The 18,558-nt window shown below is 44.4% G+C and overlaps 1 protein-coding gene across 4 annotated transcripts in view; it reads right to left on the bottom strand.

The window, feature by feature from the left end:
• The window catches only part of NR4A1 (nuclear receptor subfamily 4 group A member 1), a 46,218-nt gene that overhangs the window by 11,324 nt on the left and 16,336 nt on the right, over window positions 1–18,558 (bottom strand). For 3 of the 4 annotated variants that reach the window (XM_087710384.1, XM_087710385.1, XM_087710386.1), the window contains one exon: window positions 5,095–5,927. In XM_087710384.1, the coding sequence (XP_087566510.1) occupies window positions 5,095–5,927 (833 nt within the window). Of the gene's footprint in view, window positions 1–5,094; window positions 5,928–15,687; window positions 15,893–18,558 lie in introns of those variants that run through there. The other variant, XM_014075986.2, reaches the window with a different exon arrangement.

Raw genomic sequence — 18,558 nt, 5'->3', positions numbered from 1 at the left:
AACCTTTTTTTTTTAATTTGCCTCTTCAAAACCTTGGTGCGTCTTATACTCCGGTGCGCCTTATACTCCGAAAAATACGGTATGTTGTTGGTTTGAGCTCAACCAACAACATAACGACCAACCTGAGCTACTAATATTCAAAGATATTTCAATTAGCGATAGCTGTCACTGTATTTCAAATAGATTGGGAGCCTAGTTGAAGTCCTGTTTTTCAATAGGTCCAGTTTTGGCAACTTCCTAACAGCCACTGGATGGCAACACAGAGAGATAGAACCTGTCTCTCTGTCACCATCTCTTGGTCACCGGAATGTTTGCAGCCTGTGTATGGAAGAATTATTCCTAAGGAAGCATGGAGATTAAGTTGATGTCATCATACTCAAGAGAAAAATCTCAACATTGTAAATTTGGAACCACCACAGTGCTAATGCAACATTATATTGGAAAATACCATAAAATAACCAAGTCCTTGTTCTTAATTACTGAGATATATAAAATGTTTAAGTGTATCTGAGTTTTGTATACAAGATGGGGCAGTTATCTTACATTAAACATTGCAAAGTAAGCAAGAGATAGTTTACTTTTCATGTAAGTTAATATTTGTAAGTTAAACATGTAATGTTGGTTGACTTCATGATATTACATACTAGCAATTCTAGTATTAAACTTAATAATGAAGTTTACTTTTGGCAGAAATTCTCATTTGTTCCTTTGCCCTAGGGACCCCCTAACCCTTCATCTGCGTCTAAGCAAAGCAATTTTCTCTAATGTAATGTACTTGTGCAATTTCCTTATTATACAGAGTTGTATACATTTTGGTACAAACTGCAAATTAGAAAAGTCAGAATAAACTTTGTTTTGGCTTGATTTGGGATTGTATTGACTTGGTATTACAAATTAAGTTCATATTCAAATGTGAAGCAAAGAAATCCATCCCTTATGTATTTATCTGTTCTAGATAAGTCATTCAATAGAAAAGGGCATATTCTGATTGCAAAGTCAATCACCTAGGTTAAGATTTGCATGCTGCAAAACAGATGTGCAACTGATTTGTTAGATCCACAAAACACAGCCATGAATTCCCCCTTTCACCCTCTTCTAACCATCTTTCTAGAATATACCCAAGTTGCAAGGAATCACCTGATTGTTACACCACCATAACCAATCAAAATCAACCTCATGTCAATGTTATTTACTTTATGAAGTAAAGCAAACCGTGCATGATTTTCTTCATGGAGTTTGCAATTTTTGTGTTCAAATTTCTGTTTTTCCACCTCTCATTTCAATGGGATTTAGCTCTTTAGCTAAATTTGTAGTCTTAGCAGCTTTCTTTCACTTCAACCCTAATGTCGGTTTTATTGGGAAACATATACCATTTCTCCCTGGAACATAATCCAGAGTGGAACAAGTAGATGTCCTTCCATTTGTCTCACCGTGGATTGAATCCCTGCCTCACTTAGGAATTTGTGGGGGAAAACATGTGCAGTTAAGGAAAAACCTTCAAGTTACTATTCCCATTCCTCTATGATTTCAGGAAGATCCCCTTCTATATATTTGGAAATTATTCATACTACTGTTTACACTCAAAATTGATTTCAGACCCATTCCTTCTGCCAAGATCTTGGGTGGGATCGCTACCAGTTATTTGCAGCAGGGAACTTAATATCTCAGATACATTAACACCTTTATTTATGGTTGCAAGAAAGGAGACTTGTGGCCAATTTAGCATGATCTACACCAGTGGTAGTCAACCTGGTCCCTACCGCCCACTTGTGGGCGTTCCAGCTTTCATGGTGGGCGGTAGGGGTTTTGTCTGATACTGAAACACTTTCCTTTTTTTAATTTAATTGACTTCCCTACTTTATAAATCACCATTACTGTGGAACTGGTGGGCGGTTAGAAAATTTTACTACTAACAGAGATACAAAAGTGGGTGGTAGGTATAAAAAGGTTGACTACCCCTGATCTACACTAAAATAGCTCCGTGTAGGATATGTTGAAGTACCTATGATTCCAGCCAAGCATCTGATGGTTAAAAGGTGAGCAAAGAAAAAGAGGGCCATGTAACACAAGAAATCACATTTAACATTAAAACACACGTAAAACCAAGCTGAAGTACAGGTATTCCTTGACTCACAACCACTACTCAGCCCAAAATTTATGTTGTTAAGTGAATTTTGCCTCATTTTACAACCTTTCTTGCCACAGTGGTTAAGTGAATCACTGCAGCTGTTAAGTTATAACAACTGGCTTCCCTGTTGACTTTGCTTGTTGGAAGGTTGCGAAAGGTGATCTCATGACCCCCCCCTCAGAACATCGCAACTGTCACAAATATGCATCTGAATTTTGACCCCGTGTTTATTGGGATGCTGCAACGGCCTTAGGCGTGAAAAATGGTCACGGGTCACTTTTTTCAGTGCTGTTGTAACTTTGAATGGTCACTAAATAAAACTGTTATAAGTCGAGAACTACCTGCATTTTGATAAAGCAGTTTTGGTGATAACGCAGCACCCATTCATTGAGTTCTACTGATTTCTAGCACAATGATTAATGTTCAGTGAATCACAAGGGTATGAAATGCACAGTATCAAGGCACCTTAGAATCACTTGCTGCTTTATAAAAATATTAGCTTTTATGGCTGCAAATGGGCCAGACGTCCTGATTTAGTCACCTAGCTGAGCTCCATAGGAGCTCTTGAAGCTCTGCGCCCCTCAGACGGCACACAAAGAGCCCTTCCCAGAGAAAAAGAGAAAGGCCTTTCTCTTACAAAGCACCGCTATTCTCCACAAAGGCTGGGAACGCCCTCCATTTCCTACCGCTGCCAAACCACAATGCAAGGGAGAATTCAAGAGACGGAAATGTGTGCTGTCAAGAGGCCTCCTTGCCAGAAGCGCCTGCCCAGGAGAGCACATTAGCGGTGGCTCAAAGTAACCCAATGTGAGGAATGCACATTGCATGTTGCACTGGTGTATATTCCGAAGGGGCATCCCAAGGGAGAAAGGTCTTTTCTTAAAAATCCAGCCTTCTTCAGGCTAAGATTAGACAGGAGAACTATGCAGTGGGACTATGAGTATGAAAAGGACTGGGAGTAAAAACCGTATTTCAAGCTTTTCCATGCATGTTGTTGTTAAAAAGAAGGGGAAAAAAAGACTTGGCCGTAGTTAACTTGCAGCCTTCTGGGTGTTGCCAACTTCCAGTTTGGAGGGTTCCTGCTGGCTGCAGCTGCTGAAGTTTGTCCTTAAGCAACAACTGGAAAGCTGTAAACCTAGCTTGTTTACTGGTTACCTTATAACATCCCGAAAGTAAGCTCATCCCCTGAATGATAGTCTTTACATTATTAGCCAAAAGAGGTATCAGGATGCAGATACCTGCAGGCGTGGAGAACCCCAAAGTTTGTAGAAGGCCTAAGATTTATAATACCATATTTCTCAGATTATAAGATGCACCACTGTATTAGATGCACCAAGATTTCGAAGAGGTAAGAAAAAAAGTTTTTCTCCTTCCCGGCCCCCAGGAGCACTCTGCAGGCTTCAGCAGGGCTGGGGGAAGGCAAAAATCCCCAGTTTTGCAAAAACTGGGCGGAAAATGGGCCGTTTTTTGCAAAAACAAGGGCATTTTCCCCTTCCCCCTGCCCCGCTGAAGCCTGCAGAATGCTCCTGGGGGCTGGAGGAAGGGAAAAACACCACCATTTTGGTGAAAAACAGCCTGTTTTTCGACCATTTTTTTTTTTTGCAAAAATGGGATACAGGGGCAGGGCTTCAGGAGGCCAAAAATGGCTGTATTTGGTGTATAAGACGCACCAAAATTTTCATGCTCTTTTAAAGGGGGAAAAGTGTGTTTTATACTCCGAAAAATACGGTACTTTGGGAGCAGAGAGTCCCAAAAAGCACGTGAGCACTGATTGAAAGCTTGCTGAGAGAGAACACCTTTTCAAGATAGTCTTCCTCAACTTGCTGTCCTCCAGATATGTTAGATGTGCAATTCCTCAGGATTTCCCAGTCAACTCTGTATTGCAGACTTCCCTGGTCTAAGTGCCCACTCAGTAAACAGTGGTATATTCAGAGAAGCTGAATATATACTAGGCTAATTTCAGGTCGGTCTATTTGACTGTTCTCTTCTCTATTCCACATTGGTTACAGATCTGTCTCCCTTTCTGCTTTCTTCCCAAATCTCTGTGTTCAGAAGAGCAGTGACCATCTTTGGGGTGCCCAACCATTCCAATAGATCGGCCTCTTCCCTCCTGGCGTGCTACAGGTAGGTCCAATTACAATTCCTAGAACTCATCACCTGTTCCTCATTTTCTTACACAGGTTTTTTTCAGAGCTGTGAACGGACATGTAGCAGCCCCCCATTTTCCACCCCTTCCCTGAAGACTCTACCACTTTTCCTTGGGATTTTTGCTGAGTAGCCTTTTCCCAACGTGGTGTCCACTAAATCCACTGGGCTGCAGCTCCTTTTATAATTTTGTTCTTAGCCTCCCCACTTCCTGTCCCCATTTTTACAGCAATCTACAATGCCTATTGGGAAGGAATCCTGTGCACCAAGAAGCTACTGATTCTTGGCCGTTTTGGGCCTCGACAGTTTCCAGATGAAATAAGGGTAGCCTCTGAAAGACACAGAAGGATTGATACAGACTTAGGGCTTGCCAGAGGCTCTTCTGCAGCCTCCCACTGGAAGAATTTTTCCCCCTGCCACCTACCCTTATGAGGGGAAGAGAGCGCTTACAATGACCTCCTTTATTTAGAAAGCAGTCAGAGAAAGGTCTGATGAGTCATCCCTGTGGCAGTCAACACATAGCAAAGGCTTTTCCTTTCCCTCCCTGGAAAAAGAGGTCTTTGAATCCCGGCATTTTTTGCCGGAGCTGAGGAACATGCAGAATGCTGGGATTGTCTTCAGCAAGTCAATCCCAACCTCATGCCCTCCAAATTGGTTCGAGAATACAGTCTCCATAGCTCTCATAGGAATGAGCAGTGCTGGTTAGGAAATTTGGTGAGTTGCTCTTTTGGACTGACTGGAAGACCACCGGCTGGAGAAAGCTGTTTTAATAGAACTAGAAGATTCAGAATCATTACTTTGAAATAACCCATTCCTCTTACCTTGAAAAAGCCCTTGCAGCCCTCACAGGTCCGGACACCATAGTGTTGGCATGAAGCGTTGTCCCCACACACAGCACAGCGACCTTCATTGGATCCAGGGCTGCGTGTCTTTGTTGGAGAGAGGGGATTGTCCATCAGGCCAGAGCCATCTAGGCCTGGTGAGGCCTGGCTGAGTGGCAAAGGAGAAAAATGGACCGAGGAGGAGGTTTGCGGGAGTGAAAAGACTTCTCCATCCACCAAGTGCTGGTGGGCCGTCGGCTGCATCTTCAGGGGACTCTGGGGTGGGATTCCAGGGCTGTGAGCCGAAAGGCCAAAGGAAAAATAAGATGGCTGAGTAGAACTACTTTTGGGAGGCTCCGCTGCTGCCGCCGCCACCCAAGGCCTCATCCCCTCATAGGTATGAGTGGGGGAATAGCTTCCAAAGGAGTTCTCCCAAGTTGGGCCTTGGGAAGTCTGGAAACTCGGCGTGGAAGGAGAAGGAACTGAGCATGGACTGCCATAATAGTCTGAGCCGCTCGAGGACATGGTCTCATCCAACTGGCTGCTGAAAGGACCAGGATAACAACCATATACTTGGAAATCTTCCAGCTTGAAGGATGTGGTATTGGGGTTCGCGGCTGGAATCTGATAGAGGAAAGCGTCAAATTCGCCTGTGTAATTGTCCATGAAGGTGCTGAAGCTGGGCAGAGTAGTAGTGGCAGCAGAGATCTCAGTATTGACCAGGTCCATGGTGGGTTTACCAAACTCAGGGGTCAAGAGGTCTCCTGGGTAGCGCTCACAGGATCCTCCGTTCTGAAGTGAGGTCCCATATTGCGTTTGGATACAGGGCATCTCTAAAGGAAGATAAGGGTAGGGAGAAGGAGAAAAATCTACAGTTAGATATTGAAGAGATACAAAAGGTCCATCTGTGCTCTACTTTAGAAACTCTCATGAATTGAATCGGCAGAAAAGTGATCTTAAAGGTGCCATAGAAAGGGGGGATCTGGTAAGCTTTCCCTGATCTACTGACTATCAGATGTGCTAAAATGATATTCTAGGACTGTGATGGCAAACCTATGGCATGTGTGCCAGAGGTGGCACACACAGCCCTCTCTGTGGGCACACATGCCATCGCCAGCTGCTCTTCTGGTTTCCAGCACAATGGCCAGCTGGTCTTCGTGGGCGCTGGAGCGCTGGAAAATGGCCTGAAAACAATCAAAAACTAGGTAGTTTTTCGGGCCGAAAAAAGCCTGAAAACAGGCATGTGTGCACTGGCCAGCTGGTCTTTGGGTTTTTGGTGATCCAGCATGTGCCTATGCACACACATGCACGTGTGTTCTGGTTTGGGCACTCGGTGCCAAAAAAGGTTTGTCATCATTGTTCTATGAGCAGTTTCTTGTCCCAGAAACATGGTTGGCCAGAGAAGGCTGGTCTCCATTAGGTACCTTTACAAATATGGTGGGCTTTTATTAACATCAGGGCAATTGGTTACTTTAGATTTAATACAAACCAAGTCCTTGGCCTTGAACCTCCCTCTTGATTGTGGTTCTAAACTTTTATTTACCAAAGTACAAATGGGGGAAGAAAAAGTTTGGGCTCCTTGTTAAAAGGAAGACTAATATTTCTGATGCACTATTTCTTAATGGGGCTATTAAAGGGAGATACAAGATGTTCTCCTTCCCTTCTATCCCTGATATTCTTCTCTTCTCTGCCAAAAAGAGAACAGCTATTAAATAGTCACAATGTTGAAAGTTGGAGTCAATCACATTTCTCGACTCTTGCGAGTGAGTGGTGGTAGTTTTCTCCTCACATAGTTAACAGGACCTTGCTTCTAAGTTTATTTCTGCATCTTTTGCTTTGTTTTTCTTCCTTGATGAAATTGGGGTACTGTATGCGTAAGAAACTACTTCTCAGGCGATACAAGGTATGCCATGAAGAGCCTCACTACGTACCCAGCAGAAAAGATTCCTATGTTTTTGTCTGAAATTAAAAATATTACTGCCGACACAAGAGACAAGGGCAAAGATAAAACCACTTCTTTGTGCATCCAGAAAAGACATTCTGCTGAAACAATAATGAGGCCTTATGATGCAAACCCAGCTGTAGATTTGCAGATTCGTTCAATATACCTATGTCGTCTCCTTGATTAATGTCATTTCAGAGAATAATATGGGGCCAATAATAAGGTACGTGATCAAGCGTTTTGATGAGGAAGGAAAGGAAAACGAACAAGGCAAACGAATAAGAAATGCAACGAAAACAGAAGGGCCAGGAACAGTGGTGGGTTCCTACCGGTTCAGCTGAACCGGCAGTGACCCAAGCCTGCCATGCCCCCGAACTGGCGCTGCCATCTTGTTTTTTAGTTCCGTGCATGTGCAGAATAATTTTAATTGCACTGTACATATGGTAAAGCATGCATGCGCACACAGCATGCACATGAGCAAACCAGCAATAGTGCCTGCCGGAATCCACCCCTGGCCAGGAGTCTCAGAATTTTATACTGGGTTCTCTCTCAATGTGGGAGATAAAAACTAAAGCATTAAGGTAATACAGGTAGTCCTTGACTTACAACAGTTCATTTAATGACCGTTCAAAGTTAAAACAGCACTGAAAAAGGGACTTATGCCTATTTTTCACACTTACGATGGTTGCAGCATCCCCATGGACATGTGATCCAAATTCAGATGCTTGGGATCTGATTTCATGACCTTTGCAGTGCTATAGGGTTACTTGCCTAAGCGGGGGGGGGGGTGTTGGGGGATGGGGGTTGGACTAGAAGACCTTCAAGGACCCTTCCAACTCTGTTATTCTATTCCCAAGATCATGCGATCCCCTTTTACAACCTTTTGACAGGAAAAGTCAATGGGGAAGCCAGATTTCCTTAAAAACCCTGCTACTAACTTATCAACTGCAGTGATTCACTTAACAAGTGTGGCAAAACAGGTCATAAAATGGGGCAAAACCCACTTAACGAATGCCTCAAGAACAGAAATTTTGGGCTCAATTGTCGTCGTAAGTCAAGGACTAGTGTAGTATTCTGAAATAGGCAAACATTCTATCAATGTGTTAGGTGGGAAAAAACCCTAGCATATTTCTAGAATTTCCTTATGGTTGGACTGAGGTAACCATCTGTTTACCTAAACAACTTCAAACTTTAAATGACAAGGCTGCCAAGATATTAACACCTGATCAAAGTCCTTAATTGTTCTTGTTTTCCTGCAGTGGCTTGGATTCCCATAGCTTGTTAAAAGATTGATTTTGAGATTTCTACTGCCGCTATTTATTCCCTCTTAATTTTACAAACTTGGAACCATCAGCACCCCAAAGTTCTTGAAACAACTTGACCTATGAAAACAAGGTAGAATTTCATTTGGACTCAGTTACAGATCAGGCCTTTCCCTTAATGGTTTTGAACACCTGAAGTTCAGGTTGGTGAACTAAGGAGCAAAGAAAAGGTACCCTGCTCCCAAATTAAGTTTTTCTTTTATCTTCCCAATCTCAATCTCCTGTACAAAATGCCCAATCCTAGAAACAACCATTCTGTTCTCACCTGCATCACAATCAGTGCAGTTATTAACAACAACAAAAAAAGGAAATGCTATATGTTGCTGCTTGCCAGCACTACAGAGGAAAATACAGCTAAAAAAAAGGTTTTGATCATGTTGTTATCCTACTTGATCATCCCACTTCTATCTGATTGTACTCCTTTCTTTGAAGGCAATCCATCTAAATGTCAGCAGCCTCTGACAAGGAACATGAAAACTGAAACTGCTGGGAAGACAGAATCTCAGAGCTTTATAGTGTATTTGAGAATGGCACTTTCCAAAAGAGGAATTATAACTGGAAGCATTAGCCGAGATGGAAGTCAAGTCTGTAGCAGCAATTCTTGTGGCAAAGTGAAAATTGGTCAGGTTCTGTTACCAAAAGCTGCTGCTTTAACAGAGGAAAGAATTACGGGAGGCCGAGACCAGATTCAGCCGGTTCTATCCGGTTCTGGCGAACCAGTAGCGGTGGTGGTGGGAGGCTTCGCACACCCGCCCGGACGTCATCACGTCCCGTTTTTGTCGCTCTGAGTATGCGTGGAAGGTCCTGCACCTGTGTGGAAGGTGGCGTATGCGCTCACATTTGCGAACCGGTAGGGAAGTTGATTTCACCCCCGTTTGAGAAAAAGAGAATTCCAAGAGATTTTTAAGACTGCATCTTCGAAATAAGGCTATCACCCGTTTCTCAGAGGGACAGGAGCTTCTTTTTAGTAGCTCGGCATGCAAATCTTTACTTGGAAATAATCCTCACTCTGCTAATTAAAATTGATCAAAAATGACAGACCAATCTGGAATTTGGATGAGCAAGAACTGCCTCACCCAAGAAGTGGCTATCTGTAATTTTTGACTTATGAACACAATTGGGATTGGACTTTCGGCCACTAAGCAATGCAGTCATTAAGCAAATCATCATGTGAACAGACCTGATTTTACAACCAGTTTTAATGTGGTCGTTAAGCAAATCCGACTTCCCCAATTGATTTTGCTTGAGGGAAGATTGTAAATGATAATAATTACCTGATCACAAGATGCTACAGCCATCATAAAATGCAAGCCGATTTTCAAGGACCCAAATTGTGATCACACAACCCCGTGGATGGGATAGAAACATTGAGGAGAAGAACATATGTCACTTTTCCCAAGCCCATTGTAACTTTGAGCCAGAGGTGAAATCTACTCACTTTGATGCGCAGAGCATCAAAAACGGACGTGATGACGTCCGGGCAGAGCCTGCTACCAAGTGTGCCTGCAAAGGTAAGTGGAACAGCGAGGGGAGGGGGGGATCCACCCTGCTACGCTATTTAGGAAATCCTGCTTTCTAAGTAATATAAATTGCCTGTCACAGCTGATCGTGGGAAATACCGGTTCGCCTGAATTGGTAGCAGTTTTTTCCTACCGGTTCAGGTGAACTAGTAGCATTTTTTTTACTCCCAGCTCAGGCGAACCAGTCCGAACCAGTATCATGTCACCCCTGCTTTGAGCCCTTGTTAAACAAACCGTCATAAGTCAAGGACTACCTGTTTTGAACTTCAATTGAAAAAACAAAAAAATCAAAACCTGAAGCTTGCAGTTTCTTCTCAATTCGTTAAGAGTTGGCAAAAGCGTGTTGATCCCCTTTTTAAATGAATGTGATTCCTATGAAGGCTTTTCCCTGTTAATTTGTTTTATGTGAATCAATATCCTACTCTAAGCTCCCAAAGAGAAAGTGGCAGAGGGACTACGATTCCCAACCGCTAGGGGATTATGTGTCCCTTGCTGAGTTTTCATCGGAGACAAGGTTTGCATTTTACAGCCCATGCTGGCCAATTCTGCTCAACTTCTCTCCTTAAAAGAAAAGATCTTGTCCACACGTCTTTGGAACCTCATAACCCCCCCTGTGCATACCCCCCCCTGATGCTATCTGATCTTGTTATTCTGCATTCCTAAAATAGAACTTGGATAGCCAATTGTTAAGGCTTGTTGTGATTTGTTCCAACGTAGCAACAGGTGATACCCAGGGCTCCTCGTAACACAGGATTTATTAGCGTACTCTCCCCAGAGGAAGTTCTGACGTCTGCAGATGCGCGAGAGAGCAGCACATCTCCCTAGGTAATGCAGGACTAGCCTAGGGAGCTCCATTACAGGGGCTGGAATCCTAATCTTAGGTATTGCTGCTGAGCAGAAGGGCTGATCGGACAAGCAGATATTTAGCAAGTAGGAAGGATCAACAGTGGGCCTTTTAGCACAAAGCTCGGTGCTGATACTACTCGTGTTATTAGTCCTTAAGTAAGCGTGCAAGCTTTTTAAAAGTCTTATTTCTTTTTAAAGCAGCAATCGTGAATTCTTTTATTCCAGTCTGGACATTTAGTTCTTTGTGATACTGTTCTAATTTGAACTCTTCCCCTCCCCCCCCATTGCCTTTTTAAAGCCTCCGTGCTAAATCTAACTATACAACAATGACACAGTGATATTTAGTCTACTAGCTCCTGTGGAGAGGGAGGGAAAAAAAAGACAGCCCTTGTAAATCAGAATTAAAAGAAAATGGTTTGACTGAGTATACTTACTTTACCCCTGGGCTTGAAGGCATAAATATCAAAATAAAAGTTCAGAGCAGAGACAAAAGGGCTAAAACGCAGCCTTGGCTCACCCATGGACTGAGAAATCAATTATGGAAATTCATTATGCTCACAATGAAATTGAGCTAATTGAGGTGGAATCTGAGAAAGTTCCATCCTTTTTTTTTTGCCAAGAGTCTCCATAGGAAAGGTCTCCTTTCCCCACACTTTGCTACTGTCCTAAAAATGTGCATCACCACCGTCTATTAAATCCGAACTCTCCACAGCACTCTGCGACTCACAACAATCAAATGAAGCAATTAAAATAAGGGTTCCTGCTCTGAGAATATGGCATTATTTAAAAAAATGAATTTCTTTGGACAATGGAATAGAGCGTCTAATCATCCACCTGTTTGATATGCAAACGTCTGCAAGAAAGGATATTCCACTGAGCCAGGATGGAGACTGCCAGATTTCTGTACTGATTTGACATTCGAAGCAAAAAAAAGGGCAGGGAACACACTGCTGGCGAAAAGTCCTATAACAGAAGGCTGAATCCACCCAATAATTACCTGGGGAGATAATAACTAGACTACTAGATATTTCTACCCTCTTCTTGAAAACAGGTGAGTGACTTTCTCTCTTATGGGACAGATAGTTTTTCCCACTGTGGCTATAAAGTCTTTTTTAAATGGGATTCAGCAGGAAAGGCATTTGAAGATGCTTCAGCTTCTCTCTTCCTCAGTGCCTGCCTAGCTGTCTAAAAACACTTCCACTCAGGCATCTACGGCTGGTGCTCCAAAGAGCCTCACCAGGGAATCATGAGAGAAGAACGAGAATTAACCTCCTTTGTAGCAAAGAACATTGTTGGAAGCACAAGTGTCTCCTTCCCGCAGGCACTGTTGCCATCGCTTTCTCCTCTGTGTATTTCTCTCACAGTCCTCCACTATCTTCCAATGGAAACGGCACGGCGTTGCTATAACGACACACTCACCTCTTTACCCTGCGAGCCGCCCCTTTGGGATCCTTGTTGTTTTAGCGCACAAATGGCTCCTGTAATCACTGTCAAACAGATGCAGCAACAGATGTGCTACTATCCCCCTGTCTGATAGGCAGAGCAGCATTGTTTGCAGAACTTTGCAGCCCCTGCACATCCCCCCACCCCACCCCAACCATCATTTGACAGCTTCCGTTTACCTTCAAAGGCTGAGACCAAAACAAAGGCACTCAAGGTAGCAAGGGTGAAGGCTGGCTGGCTGCCCACTGCAATCAGCAGGATGGGACCAGTGACCAAGCACTGCTTGCCTTTGGCTAGCCCCAGAGGGTTGCCCTGGAATAGAAAGGCTGAAATCTCAACCTAATACATCAATTCCTCCCAACACTTAAGAGCCGACAGCTAAGTTCTCTAGAACAATGGCAGCTGTAAACCAATCAGGGGAGAGATATGATTGCTTTTGGAATGGGAAATCTATGTCTTCAAGAGATGGCTGAACTACAATTCCCATCAGCCCAAGACAGCCTGGCCAATAGCAAGGGATCCCGAGAGACAGCCGAAGGGGAAGGTTAGCAAGTCATCCATGCTTTAGGGGAACAGCACAGAAGCCCATCATTATAGTGTTCCACGCAGCCCTACAATTTCCTCCCAATTTGTTGGACTGCATTTAGACTTTAGAGACTGCTCAGGAGCCCCCTCTGCTGTAGAGCCGCAGTACAACAGGGACGGATCAACTTCCCAGCAACTGGATTCAGTGCTAATGTAAAAACCACAGAAAGATTCCGAACTCCGTAAGCAAAAACTGGCACCATTCAGCATAAATGACCATGCTGCTTCCAAGAAGAAATACTCAACAGCTTAAGGAAACTTGCAACAGGAACAGACTGTTATTGTCAGTTCGACAATGGGTGGAATTATCTTAAAAGAAGCTTTTCTTGTTGAAAGCTATTTCTTCCAGGCTCAAATGTTCCAAGACTGAATCCACTGTTTGTGCTGAGCCGCATTTGAACAAGGGCAAATGGATTCTGGTATTAGATGTCCAACTCTTCCCTGGTCTACGCAGACCCTTTTCCTGCTTTGCAAGTTTCCTATGCTTTTTAACAGTTGCACATCAAGATATTCAACTGATGCAGCACTCCATACTGTATCAATGGCAGCAGTGAGAAAAACTGCACCTGTCAAGATGTCTGATCTGCAGAAAAGATAATCAACACTACTCAAAAGCTATCAATGGAAGAGGTAAATGTGGGCTTCATTCCAAAAGACCAACCCCAATGTTGTTTTTGTGCAAGCATAAGCTTTTTAAAAGCTGAAATAACCCAGCTGGCATTTTCCCACTGTCTGTGATCAAACCGTGGAAAATAAAATAATTCACATTTGCCCGCTTTCTGCCTTGACACTAACAATCTACCGTACCTTGGTAGAAGGTGTCTTAATGATGACATAATAAAGGCAATTGGGTCTCTTCTTATCACAGTTTCTGTCCTAGGCAGATTCGCTGGAGAGGAAATCCTTTAAAACAGAGCTGGATAAATATGCACAGGATTATGGTATGTAAAACAAATCAAGCTTTTGGGACTGCTGTGATTACCCCACACTTCTCTGTGTAGTTGCTGAGATTATTCTAGGATTCAACCCATTTTATACTTTCCGATTTCCGTCTAGGTTTTCAAACCCCTTACAGTCTAACGTAATGATTCTGGAGTGACCAAGACCACTAAAGAAGGTGCTCACAATGGACAAAGACAAGACTGTGGCAAAGTGGACTTCTTCAGCCTTTGAAGTCCGGCGCACAGACTTAGAAACAGGGGGAGCCCGCCACAGCAAAGGCTGCCAGGTGCTCAAACTTGATGCAGCACCTGTCGCTCTGAACATGCCAGGAACTGCAAACCCTCCACCCCCTTGCAAAGCCACATGAAAGCACCAGGCTAGGAGCTTTGCTGATTTATGTCCTTCAACACCTGTGATGGTACCAAGCTGCTCAGCAGATTGACTCACAAACATGAACATGCAGACTCACAAGAAAAAGAGCATCCCTTTGGAGAGGGAAAGTGGGGGTGGGGAGAGAACATTAGAAAACATTTTTTCAAAGGTGTCCACTTTTTGAAAATATAGAGGGGAATTTCTGCATCTAGGAAAGTAAACGTGCATCTGTGCACACCGACGCACAATGCACGTTACCCTCAGATTAACACACACACAAAAATGCAAGTATAAGAGGACTGGTTGCGAGCAGAGTGAGAATATGAACCTGGCACAAACAGCTTTTCCCATAGTGATCTTCCAAACAGAGAAAAGACATTTAAAGTTCTTTTCTCAATTTGATATGGGCAGAATCGATATATTTAGCCTGATGAAGTAGTAGTAAAATATCTTCAGATATCTAAGAAGTTAACAGTCTGACCTATTTGTCTCCAAAACATGGCACAATCACCAGGCCTTATGACGAGGCCTCGCACCTGGACGCAAGCACTAGCTGTATAATGTTACTTTCCTTATCAAGCAACAGATCTTTTCATTTCTTAATATCACATTTTTTTCCTCTAAAAGAGACAACTTCACTTTTGACCAAGTGAGGTGCCCATCCTACACCGACATCACAATCACAGGACATTAAAATGGCAAAATGCATCCAGTCACTGGTACACATCTGCCAGGTCTCCCCACAAGCTCAGCTTACAGCAATTTTGTCCTTTAAAATGCAAATGCAGACTTTGAAAACTGCTTTTGGAAACAAGTGCACCATTATAGTTGCCATCAGCCAAGTTCCCCAGCCAGATCCTCTTGCAACTCAAGCTTCAAAGTACAAATACCCCCTTTTTAAGGAGAAAAAAACCCCTGCCCTTGTAGGATTAGTCCAGTGGTTCATGGTTATGCATTCTGTATACCTTCTTAACCGATGCTTTCAAGTTGTCCCATACTACATAGGAAGAGCCAGGCAGGTGACATATGGCAGTTCTAGTAACTTTCTAAGGTCTGCAAATCAAAACATGCCTATCTGAAAAATCACGTTGCAGTTCTTACAGTTAAAAGTACGAACAAGCAACAGAAGCCACGGCCGGTTTTTAAAATTCACTCTTCGCGGATAAACTCTACTCTGCAGTTGCAAATATTTCTTCACTTAGCAAACATTTGCTCCCGTTATGTAGAACGGCCCTCCTCACTCTTTACACGTTTTTTTTAATTTTGCAACACATCAGAGGATAAAACGCAACCTCACCCAATTTCCCCCCTCGCCCGCAATCCTCGCAAACTCCCCAACTTTTCAACACGCAGGACCCCGAAACTTCTTTCCCTACTGGCAAGCTCGAATCCCTCGTTTAGGTGTCCTGCGTGAGCAGGGGGGTGGGGTTGGACTAGATGACCTCCAGGGTTTCTTCCCACTCTGTGACTGTTAACTACTACTGTTAACCGACCCGATTAAAATAAAAAAAGCATCCCTCTTGCAATAAAAAAAATATGTCACGTAAGCGCGTTTGCACTTTACAAAAAAAACAGACGGGGAAAGGGGGATTAAAAAAAAAGAAAATCAATCCACACCTACCCAAAGGGGCTGAAAACCTCGAGCTGCGGTCTCTTCCACTTTTACATAGGAAGGTGCTGGGGAATGTGTTAAGAAAGCCCAAAGCGTGTCGGGGAAGCGTCGATCCTCGCTGCCGTCCGCCGCCGCAGATGAAAGCCCGAGATCGGAGCGAAGGGAGCCCGCGCGGGAGCGAGCTGCCTACAGTCTAGACGCCGACTAAGCCACTGGGGCTCACTAGCCCGTGGCAGGAGATTCTCTTAAGCTCTCTGTGACGCAGAGGCGAAGGGGTGGGCAGAGGAGGAGGAGGGGGGGATCCTCTGACGCACGGGGCCCGGCTGCAGCCTTCGCCATACAAGGCGAAAAGGGGCGGAATGTTCCGGCGCCCTCGGAGCGAAGGGGCGGGATCGGAATGTCTGCGCGGGTGACGCACACGGGGTTCCATTGACGCACGCCTAGGAATTGTTTGATCTAAAAATAGTACGAGCTACCCCCCCACCCCACCCCTTCCCGGCTAAAAATAGAGCCTTTTCCTAAGCAAGGATCGGAAAAAAAAAGGGGGGGGGGTAAAAGAGAGGAGGAGGAAAAGGAGAAAAGAAAAGAGTGTCATAGGAAGAACCAAAAAAGAAAAAAAGGGAGGGGCGTTGGGGGAGAAAGCACCGGAGCAGAAAGATCCCAGGGACGGAAATGGGAAGCGAAGGATCGCCAAGCGAAGGAGGCCTCGGGGTGCGGGAAAGAGCCCGTTTGCTCAACTTTCGTGCAAGCTGAGAAAACGGCTCGTCTAGCCCGACCGGGGGGGGGGGGTTGGACTAGATGACCTGTAAAGTCCCCTCCAACTCTTGTTTATCTGTAATTGCAAAATTGTGGGGATTTTGAGCAACCGGTGCTCCAGTGCTAAAATAAGAAAGTCGAAAGGGGAAAGTGCTGAGCACGGCCGCCCCAAGTGAGGCTGCAAACCCTTTATGGCTTTATGGCCTCGAGCAGTCCCTGCACCCCAGCCACGTCCTTGCTCGATTCGCTCGTTTCCGTCGACGGCTGGTTCCGATCCACCGCGACCCTTGCGGACCTCGAGGGAAGGAGAGTTCACAGCGTGGCTCGCTTCTGTAAAACTGGAGCCTTGTCCCAAAAGTGTGGGGTTTTTTTTTCCCCAGGAGGCAACTGGACTTTCTTCAGAGCTGAAGGAGCTTCTTGGATGAGGAGCGAAACGTCTTCAAAAGAAAAAAAAAACCAAGAAAGTCCAGTTGCCTCCTGAAAGAAAAAGCACCTTTGGACAACATGACCTGAATGACTGACAATCTCTATAGATTTCTTGAGCCTTGCCTTTCCATTTCCCAGTCCACTCCTTTCAAAGTAAGTCTCTTCTCTTCATTCTTATGCCCAGGTTACTCTCCGATACCCTTGCAAGCCTCGAGACTTTAGAAAAAGTGCAGAGAAGAGCAATCAGGATGATTAGGGCGTGACCCGACAAAAGCGCGAACGTCAAAAGCGCGCCGACAAAACCGTGGGGCTAAAACCGCGATGTCAAAAGCGCGCCGACAACAGCGCGCCGACAGAAGCACGATTTAAGGTAAGGTTTAGGGTTAGGTTTAGGGTTAGGTTTAGGGTTAGGGTTAGGTTACAGCGTGCTTCTGTCGGTGTGCTGTTGTCGGCGCGCTTCAGTGCTCATTCGTCGGCGCGGTTTTGTCACCGCGCTTTTGTCACCACGGTTTAGTCAGGCGCGCTTTTGTCGTTCGCGCATTTGTGGTGGAACCGATTAGGGGACTGGAGACTAAAGAAGGTTGCAGGAACTGGGCATGGCTAGTCTAGTGAAGAGAAGGACCAGGCGAGACATGACAGCAGTGTTCCAATATTTGAGGGACTGCCACAGAGAGGAGGGGGTCAAGCTATTTTCCAAAGCACCCGAAGGCCAGACAAGGAATAATGGATGGAAACTGACCAAGGAGAGATTCAACTTAGAAACAAGGAGGAATTTTCTGACAGTTAGAACAATCAACCAATGGAACAGAAGTTGCCTTCGGAAGTCTGGGGAGCTTCATCACTTGAGACTTTCAAGAAGAGATTGGACTACCATTTGTCAGAAATGGTGTAGGATATCCTGCTTGAGTGGGGGGTTGGACTAGATGACCTATAAGGTCCCTTCCAACTCTGTTAATCTGTAATCTGCAAAGATGTGGGGATTTTGAGCAACCAGTGCTCCAGTGCTAAAGAAGAAAGCTGAAAGTCAAAAAGGGGGGAAATGATGCTGTAAACCCTTGAGAAGAGCTCCAGAGGGATATTCCACTTTCTCTCCCTTGAATGAACTGGAGTAAACTTTAATGGGGTCTTTCCTGGCCATTGTCTCTGCCTCATTCCCAGAATGGGATCTAAACATTAATTGACTGCTATCAGAATGATGGATGGAGGAAGGGATACCTCCTAGTTTGTCATCCTCCAAAAATGTAAGCAGTACAGTAAAATGCGTTCACTGCTAAGGGGACGGAAGATACTTTTAGTTTTGTTGCTAGAAAATACAGTATTCCTATGTAAACTGAAGACAGTTGTGGAAAGGAAACCAATTTGTGTTTCCCTCTCCTGAACTTTACGAAAAAAGTCATGGGAAAAGAGAGCACTGTAAATATTGTTAGGGATGGAGGAACATGCTACCAATAAGGCAGAGAGACCTCACAGAGTCAACCAGCCATTTCTAAAACCACCTTACAGTACCAGAACCCTCCTGTGTTTCTTTCCCCCCTCCCCCCACCGCACTGCTGCCAGAGTTCTGTCAAAGAAGAAACAAAATAAAACAATTGCAAAATGTCTTCGGGTGATAGAACAAGGAGCTCTCTGTCTCGAAGCACCTTTTAATAGTAAGAAAAACAGACTGAAGTGGAAGTGAGAAAATACAGGCAGAAGGTT

The sequence above is a fragment of the Thamnophis sirtalis genome, unplaced genomic scaffold, assembly GCF_051295495.1.
Source record: "Thamnophis sirtalis isolate CommonGarterSnake01/CBP01778 unplaced genomic scaffold, rThaSir2_p1.2 scaffold_3, whole genome shotgun sequence".
Classification (NCBI taxonomy): domain Eukaryota; kingdom Metazoa; phylum Chordata; class Lepidosauria; order Squamata; family Natricidae; genus Thamnophis; species Thamnophis sirtalis.
This window is presented reverse-complemented; position numbering and strand designations above follow the sequence as displayed.